The sequence below is a fragment of the Psammomys obesus genome, unplaced genomic scaffold (assembly GCF_907164565.1).
Source record: "Psammomys obesus unplaced genomic scaffold, mPsaObe1.curated_primary_1811, whole genome shotgun sequence".
Classification (NCBI taxonomy): Eukaryota; Metazoa; Chordata; class Mammalia; order Rodentia; family Muridae; genus Psammomys; species Psammomys obesus.
Genome location: NW_026591918.1, coordinates 5163160 through 5172191, shown reverse-complemented (window position 1 = coordinate 5172191; position 9032 = coordinate 5163160). Strand labels below are relative to the sequence as shown.

Genomic DNA, 9032 nt, shown 5'->3' with positions numbered 1-9032 from the left:
CTCCAACTCCAGCACAGTGGTTCTCAACCTTCCTAATGCTTCGACCGTTTAACACAGTTCCTCATGTTGTGGTGACCTCCAATCATAAGATTATTTTCATTGATACTTCATAACTGTAATTTTGCTACTGTTATGAATTGCCGTGTAAATATTTGTGTTTCCTAGTGGCCTTAGGTGACCCCTGTGAAAGGGTGGTTTAACCCTCACACCCCACCCAAAGGTTGTGGCCCACAGGTGAGGACCACTGTAAGAGGTTTTTAGTGGCTTCTGATGGAGGGCAGTTACAACTGCTAATGTATTGCTGTAAGTTAGTGGTTGGTTTGAGGAGCAATATCTCAGTGTACTACCAGGATGGTCTGAACTAGAAGTTCTCCTGTTCAAGGGCTGAGATTACAGGCATGAGCTACCATCCTTTGCCCGGGAAGGTTTTAACAGCTGATACATGAGCCTGCTCTTTCCTCAGACCACTTTATATCGGAGCCACCCCCAGAAGATGCTTTCCACACTTGGGAATAGTCTTCCTCTCCCATTAATGCTTTAAGGAAATACAAATCAGATCAGCTCAAAACAGGGCTGCTATTTGTAGTGTCTGTGTGTGTGTGTGTGTGTGTGTGTGTGTGTGTATGTGTGTGTGTAAGCAATGAGTTCTATTAGGGATATTTACAGAAATATGGGTGAGAGGCAACTGCAGCAGGAGCAGAAATGACTCAAAGACAGCTGCATCACCAAAGCTCACCCCAGTATGGGTGACAGCGCACAGAGGCTGGAGCAGAGGCTGGAGCAGACTGCACATGTTCTAGTAGCTCGAAGCTTTCGGTGTCCTTTTCAGATAACTCGCAGGTCTAAGCCTCTTTCAAGCAGCTCCTCTGGTCTTTGTTTCATCTATGCAGTCCACCTGGCCTCTGCTTTTTCCAGGCTTCTTCCTGGGCTTGGCTGGGAGTCTTCTTTAGAACTCGGCTTGTCTGAGAGTGATTCTCAGCAGTCTAGAATTTATATACTTTTGAGCAGGGAGGTGACTAGTGATCCTGGTCAGTTTCAGGGACTTCCTGAAACTATTTTTTATTGTTTACTTCCTATCTCAAGAACCTTTCTTGAAAAATGAAGCATTTCTCCTCCCCTTAGAACATTCTGTCATTTTTACATCCTTGTAAACATCCCATCTTAAAATCTCTTGCTGTTTTACTTTTCTCGTTTTTTAATTTTATTGATTCTTTGTGAATTTCATATCATGTACCTAACGCATCTCCCCATCCCTTCATGTCTACCCTTCATCCTTTCAGCCTCCCACCTAAAGATGGTGCATGCCTGTAATCCCAGCACTTAGGGAGGCAGAGACAGGCAGATCTCTCAGAGTTCGAGGCTAGCTTGGTCTACAAAGCGAGTCCAGGACAGCCAAGGCTGCATAGATAAACCCTGTCTCAAAAACCCAAAAATAAAATAAAAACAAAAACAAAGCATATTGTTGTGAAAGCTGTAGTGTGTCCAAGTGTGTCCCACAATGTACCCTTTTGTCCACACATCTTTTCTTGCAAATGCTCATTGCAATTGGTCTGGTTCAAGGCCTCTGGCTTCTGCTGCACTCTCAATGCTGGATCCTCACTGGGACTCCTTTTGGATGTCCTGTTGTCCTGTGTCATGGAGGTCCTGCAGCTTTGGATCCTCAGGAATGACCCCTTCCCGTGCTCCAGCAGCTCATAGATGGGGAGGATGTTGGGGTGGGCCAACTCAAAGCTTTAGATCTTGGCCTGGGTGGTAGCTGCGTTGGTAATCCTAGCTGAAGGAACAATTCTGCCAATACTTAGGGTGGACCCTCTTTCTTCAACTAATTCAGTCTAGAAACTCCCACAGCTACACCTAGACACTTGTTTTCTAGGTGATTCTAGTCAAGTTAATGATTAAGATTGACCACCAATCACTGAGGCTTCTCCAGCCTTTTCAAAAGTTTCTTGCCCTCTGTGAACAGGCAGCCTTACAGGAACATGAACACATAAAAGATGAAGATAAAATACAGAACACACAAAATAAAAAATCCTTACTAAGTGCTAGGTAGGGACCAGAATATTTGCATAGTGCCAATTAGAATGTAGATTATTTACTAATTGCAAAGAGGACAATAAATATTTAAAATGCAGAGGTGGGCGGCCACCATCTTAATTCTTCCCTGGCCAGAAAGATAATGGGACAACCCGACATGAGGATGCACAGTGAGCTGCAAAATGTCACCTTGGATTACTGTCAAAATGCTTCAACATCCTAAGAGCTAGAGGATGGGAGCATGAGATGAGGGATGCCCTGAGGAATGAGGTGAATCCAGATTGCTGGTCATTGTACACAGCAAACCCCTTTAACTATTTTCAGATAGAGGTCAAGGGAGCTTGTAGACCACTGTTGCATGTTAAGGGAGGGTCCACAAAATGATGAAGGGGCAATTCAAAACTCTAGTCCCCACTTAAGAAATAAACAAACAAAAACAAAACCAAGGAACACCGAGGAGTCTGGTATAGTGGTTTACACCTATAGTCCTATCTCTCAGGAGGAAGCTGAGACAGGAAGATTACTGTGAATTCAAGGCTATCTTATGCTAGAGAGCAAAGCCTCCTCTCAAAAAGGAGCAGGGAACCGGGAAGGGAGATAGATAAGAACGCCCAAAACAAAGAAGCAACAGGAACTTTGAAAACCAAGGAACCTATTAAGACAAGAAACAACAAGGAAAGACAGTGAGAGGAAAGATGTAGAGAGGTCAGAACCTTCACATATTGCTGGTAGGGGAAAATGTAAAATGGGGTGATAGTTGTAGAAATAGTTTACAATCTGGTCTAAAAACTAACCATAGAATTATAAACTGACCTGTTGTTGAATATTTTTTAAATTCTAGAGGGTTTTCTGTGACCTTGCTGGTTTCCCAATAACTGAGACAAAGACATACTGATTTATTTAAACAGCCATAAGCACAATAACTGGACAGCGTGCTTTAAACTTATTTTCTAAGTTAATCTGTCTACCTCCCAGCAGTACTCCCCAAGTTGCTTGCCAATCTTTGTCATCTCTAGGCTGGATCTACTCTATCAGGCTACATCCTCTCTCTCCTTCCTTCCTTCCTTCCTTCCTTCCTTCCTTCCTTCCTTCCTTCCTTCCTTTCTTTCTTTCTTTCTTTCTTTCTTTCTTTCTTTCTTTCTCTCTCCTCCTTTCTTCTCCTCCTCCTAGCCTCATGGTCTCTACATGAGAGCCCAAGTCCAGAACCAAAGCTCCACCTACTTCTCTTCTGCCCATTTACAGGCTGTCCAGCCTCTTTTATTTAACCAAGCAGAAAATATTGGTGAGCAAAGTTTACACAACATCATTCGCTGTACGTGAGAATGCACTCATCTGGACTACAACCAGATCGTGGGGCCCAGAATTTAGCATTTGTATACATAGCACCAGACCAACCCCCAACACTGACCCTGCTCCATGGCAGATGTATGCTAAAGGAAATGCAAACAGGGACTGCAGGATGGCCGTACATTCAGGTTCACTGCAATATTCACAATCAAATGTGTACCAACAGGTTCATGCACATGCGTATATGATAAGAATGTCAGTCGTAAAGAGAAACGAAGTTCTAGCAGCGGGGGCTTACTTCAGGAAAGCACACATCTGTAGGATAGAGGAATAAAAAAAAATAACAGAAGTACAGAATACCATAAAACAAAAACAAATATTCCCTTCTAGCTTGCCCAGGGTTAAATCCCCAGCATTTTCCCTCAAGTAACAAAAGGTATTATGTTTTTATGCAGACTACAACCAGGGTAAGCTCTGGCTGGAGGCGTAATGTTAGTGAGAGAAACCAGACACAAAAGAACAAATGTTAAATGATTGTGCGATATAACTGGATTCTGACACCCTCCCTTGACCTCTGCTGGCACCAGTCATACATGTGGCACACAGACATACCTGGGGATAGAACACCCATACACATAAAAAATACTAATAAATTAAGGGCTGGGGAGATGGTTCAGTGGTTATGAGCACTCGTTGTTCTTGCAGTGGGTCAGGGTTTGTTTTCCACATCACATGGAGGCTCACAAGCACCTGAAACTCCAGTTCCAGGAGATCCGAAACCCTCTTCTGACCTCTGTGGGCACCAGGCACACATGGTACACAAACATACATGCACGTAAAACACTTCCACACAGAAAATAGAGAAATCTTTTTTAAAAATACAAGAAAGAAAAAAGAAAAGAGGTAAAGAGAAACAAAAGAAAAAGAGATTATAATGTGTAATTTTTAAAAATATTTATTATATATACAATATTCTATCTGCATGTATGCCTGCACCCAGGAAGAGGGCACCAGATCTCATTATAGATGGTTGTGAGCCACCATGTTACTGGGAATTGAACTCAGGACCTCTGGAAGAACAGCCAGTGCTCTTAACCTCTGAGCCATCTCTCCAGCCTAATGTGCAATTCTTGATTGGCTTTTATTTTTTCCAAAACAATATTCTCAGGGGGCCTGGAAAGATTACTCAGTAGGGAAAGCCCTTGCTGCCTAAGCGTTGGGAGTGGAGTTGATATTTCTATGTGTGGGTATGGTGTCCCACCCGTAATTCCTATGCTAGGTAGGTAGAGTGTAGGAGACACGAGGTCCTTGGAATCACAGATAAGTACTAGGGAAACCAGGGATAGTCCCTGGACATGGCTGCCCCTCCGAAAACAGAGGTGTATAACCCATTTTCTGCCCAGAAGACTGGAAATGGAGGCAGTCACCAGCCTGGCGACCTGTGCTGTCTGCATGGCCAGGCTACACTAGCTCCCCAAAACTGTTTATATCAGTCAATCTATGGTGCTATCCTCCCCCAGACTCTTATGAGCACCGTTGACCCTGAGCCGGCTTCTTCGTTTATCTATAGAACCTGTCCTTATGGAAGATGTTACTTGTACTTTGCTAGAGTCTTGATGAAATCGTGTCTTAAGCTTTGTTGTACACACGGGATTGAGTTATTTGTCATGAGGAAACTTTTCCCCCCAAATTCTGCTGTGCTTAAACATGTCTGAAATGAATCACCCAGTGTCAGACTCTTGAAGTTCGCAGCAATAGGGGCTGCCTAGTCATGCTGAACTGGACTTTCTTCTTGCCTTATGTAAACTGACACTCTGTCGGCCCTAGTGTTTGCAGAGCTTCCCCACCCCCCAGCAGAGGTGGGGTAGGACAAGCTGGCTAGATAGACTAGCTAAATTAGCAAATTCTGGGTCCAAGTGAGAGACCCTGAATTGATATACAAAGTGAGGAGAAACTGAACCCACACGCACACACATCAACCTCTGGCCTCACACGTGTGTGTGCCACTTGAGCACACATGGGAACACACACTTGAATGTCTGCATACCACACAGACTCAAAGAAAAAAGTAACACTTTGAAATTCATACCACTTCAACGCCTAGAAAATAACTACTAATAACCAGCTGATTTTAGCCCTTTTATGCATAAATAAAAAAAGTATCCCTTTAATTTTTTTTTTTCCTAGACAGTGGCTTACTATGTAGCTCTTGCTGACCTGGAATTCACTGTTTACACCATGGTGGCCTTGAACTCACAGAATTGCCTCTACCTTAGCCTCCTGAGGCTTAAAGACATGGACCACCACAACCAGCTAAAAGTAAACAACGTAGTCAAATGTATAACTGTGTTCTCTTGTCATTCTTCCTTCATCTATTGTTTTATATTTGTTCACTCATTTCTTTATCTCCAGACCCTTTTCCAAAATAGGGTCTCATATAGGAGATGCTGGCCTGGAATTCTTTAGTCTTCTGTCTTAGACTTTTGAGTGCTGGGGTTGCAGGTATGTGTTTCAATGCCTAGCTGCTGTTTGGTTTTCTAAAGAAAGGTTGCCCTGTGGTGCCTAGGTTGGCCTCAGACTATGGCAGACCTCCTTCTTCCACCTCCTAAGTGTCAGCATCTGTGGTTACAGAAATGGGCAAGACATCAACTGTTCCTCTGAAGTTCAGTTTAGTACAGGACCCCAAATGTTTGTGTCACATGATAGGGAGTCTCCTAGTCTTTCAGGAGGACTTCTACTGCACAGGACCATCCCCCAAGACCAACGACCACCATCATCAGTGTGTTTAGATGGGCATAAGATAGCACTTGGTAACAGAGGGAGTGGGTAGGGAGGTTCATGGGACCCTCCCCTTAGGGTCCAGCCACTCCTCTCAGCCAGTCATATGCAATGCTGCTGTAATTTCACATGGGCTCTGAGAAACAGGTGCCCAAGTATGCAAAGCCATGGGGCAGGCATCCTCCTTGCCAGCTGCAGACCTTCAGGTGTAGTTACTTCCAGGTTACCCAGGCTCCAGCCAGAAACCCCTCACCCAGGCTCTGTTGTTGAGGCCAGCTCCTTTTGGGTAACATAACTCTCGTTATTTTTGTTGAAGGCCCACCAGTGACATCATCTCAGCTTGTCGCTGATGTAGGGAAAAGCTCTCTGTGCAAGGTTGACCAACAACTATGCTTCTGTTCAGCATACTGGGTAGCCTTGCTGCTCCTAGAAATCACCCAACCATAAACGCAGCTGGCCCTACCTAGAAACTCCACTTGGGACCAATTAAATTACAGGTCAGCTAGAACTGCTTGTCCAGTTAGCAAAAATAACTTGAGTCAGAGGTGACACCCTGTTCCACTGTGTCGTGTTATCTCCCCCCCCCAACACACACACACCCTTGTAAGCCAAAAGTTATTGTCTTTGTAAGTTAACTTTGAAAGATAATGTCACAGTTTGGATCCTGAGTCCACTGTGTCCCTGGCCATGGTCAGTCTTGGAGTGTTGCGTTCAAGAAACCATATCTGAGATGGGTGTCTGAGTAGTTCGCGCAGCTTCCTCTGTTAACACTCTAAGTAAACCCTGACCACATTGTCTCGTTGTTGGCATCCTAGAAGGAAAGGTAGACCTTGCCTAGTTACTCTTAGCCCCGGCGGCTTCCTCCAGGAAGTGGCATTTGTTTGTTTATTTTTGTTTATTTTTTGGGGGGGGGAGCATAGTGGTTTTGAGACAGGGTTTCTCTATGTAGTCCTAGCTGTCCTGGAACTTAGTCTCTAGACCAGGCTGGCCTCGGACTCACAGTGGTCCACCTGCCTCTGCCTCCTAGAGTGTTGGGATTAAAGGTGTGTGCTACCACGCCCGGTTGGCGGTGTGATTTTGAGACAGGGTTCTGCCTGTCCCGGAACTCACTCTGTAGACCAGACTGGCCTCAAACTGACAGATTTTTTTTTTAATCTTGTTTTATTTTTAAAGATGTGTGAGGGCTCCACAGCCCGTGAGATACCAGAGCTGACATAGCTACAAGTGTCGTAACCACCTGATTTCGCGTGCTGGGATCCAAACTCCACGCCTCTGGAAGAGCAGCAAGGGACAGTGAGTCTTAAAGCAGCAGCAGGGCTTGTTCACACGAATTAGTGGCATGGGCTCTGTTATTTAACTATTCGGTGGTCAGCGACCTAGGCAAACCCGTTTGCCTCTTACTGCCCCAGGGACAACACCGTCAATGAAAGGACAGGTTGCGCCAGCACTCAAAGAACTTCAATTAGTAAGGCTTGATGGATGCAGACACAGGAAAAGACCAGACACAAACGCGCCCCAAGCGACCCCGGGCCCTCGAGTCTTTTTGTGCTAAAACAGCTCTCCAAATATGAAACAGGACGGCTACAGCGCTCGCTCCTGCGAGTTTGGAAACCTCCGTGCGAGCCAAGGCGGCTGCTGAGCCGGCCGCAAGCCGAGGGAAAACACGGACGCCGCGCCGGGCCGCGCCGGGAAGGCCGGCACCAGCGGACCGCACCCGCCAGCACGCGCCGCTCCGATTGGCTCGGCTGGGCCCCGCGCCCAATCGGCGCAGGGTTTGTTGAGCAGCGGCGGCCGCCCGGGGACGGCGGTGGTCCGGGGAGCTGCGGGCAGGCGGGCGGCGGGGCCATGAACCTGGGGTAAGCCGGCGGGGGCTCCCGGGGGCGCGGGGCTGGGCTCTGGCCGGCGCGAGGCGGGCGCGGGAGAGGCGGACGGGGCTCCGGGCCCCGTGCGGGCTGTGGAGGGGGCGCGGCGCCGAAGAGGGCGAGGTGCTCGGGGCGGGGAGTGGGGATCTACCAACTTCAGGATCACTCCGACGTCGCCTTCTAACGGACACAGGAGCTGGTCGTAGTCCTGCAGTGGGGAAGCCTTTAACGACCTACCTATCCCAGGTTGTTTTCTTTAACAGACGGAGGCATTTTGGTTTCCTCTACCAAGGCAACACTGAGTTTAGCGTTGCTAGTCTCCCTGCTCGCCCTTAACTTCTTGGGTTATTTTCTCTAAGGTCGTCCTCATGTTCATTGACCATAAGCCCACCTCCGTTAAACAGTGAAATACTGTGTGGAATCCATCCCATCAGTAGAGCTTTGATGACTCTAATAGACAACATGCGTTTTACTGGTAGTGTTTACCGTTTCTTTATGCTGGTGCTTTTGAAATGTAAAGACTGTTTTGAGGGGGATTCAGACAGGAGGATCAGGAATTCAAAGCCAGCCTGGCCTACAAAGTGAGTCTGAGGGCAGCCTGGGCTATATGACTTAAAAGAAACAAACCAAAAAACCTTGCTTAGATGGCCACATGATTCCTAGACATATTCAAAGGTATCGGTTCACTTTCAAGGTTCATATAACTAGTTCTGGTTGCTATTTAGTTAAACTGTTTAATTAAAACTGTCAAAACACTTTTCTTTTATATTGCAGAGATGGTTTAAAGCTTGAAACTGAATTATTGGATGGAAAAACCAAGCTAATACTATCTCCCTATGGTACGATGTATTATCGGAAGTCTAAAATGTTTACGTTTGTATGTAGCATATGTAGTAGTTTAACAGACATTTTGCTTGTAATATAGCTAAATGGCGCTCGACAAAGAATTTTCCCTTGTGTCTTCAAATTGACATTTATCCAAGTAAGATTGTGACAGTGATCTCTGCTATCAGTTTTGGTTCGTGACATATATTTTATGTGTAGTATATTTTTGATGTTAGCATACCTTAT

At 45.8% G+C, this 9032-nt stretch overlaps 1 protein-coding gene across 3 annotated transcripts in view; it reads left to right on the top strand.

Moving 5' to 3' along the window:
* The first annotated feature begins 7900 nt into the window (after positions 1 to 7900).
* The window catches only part of Ccdc66 (coiled-coil domain containing 66), a 33270-nt gene continuing 32138 nt past the window's right edge, over positions 7901 to 9032 (top strand). Inside the window, exons 1-2 of one of the 3 annotated variants that reach the window (XM_055612458.1) lie at positions 7902 to 7955; positions 8736 to 8800. In XM_055612458.1, coding sequence (XP_055468433.1) covers positions 7945 to 7955; positions 8736 to 8800 — 76 coding nt within the window. In that variant the 5' untranslated portion in view covers positions 7902 to 7944. Of the gene's footprint in view, positions 7956 to 8735; positions 8801 to 9032 lie in introns of all 3 variants that reach the window. The other 2 variants (XM_055612459.1, XM_055612460.1) reach the window with 2 other exon arrangements.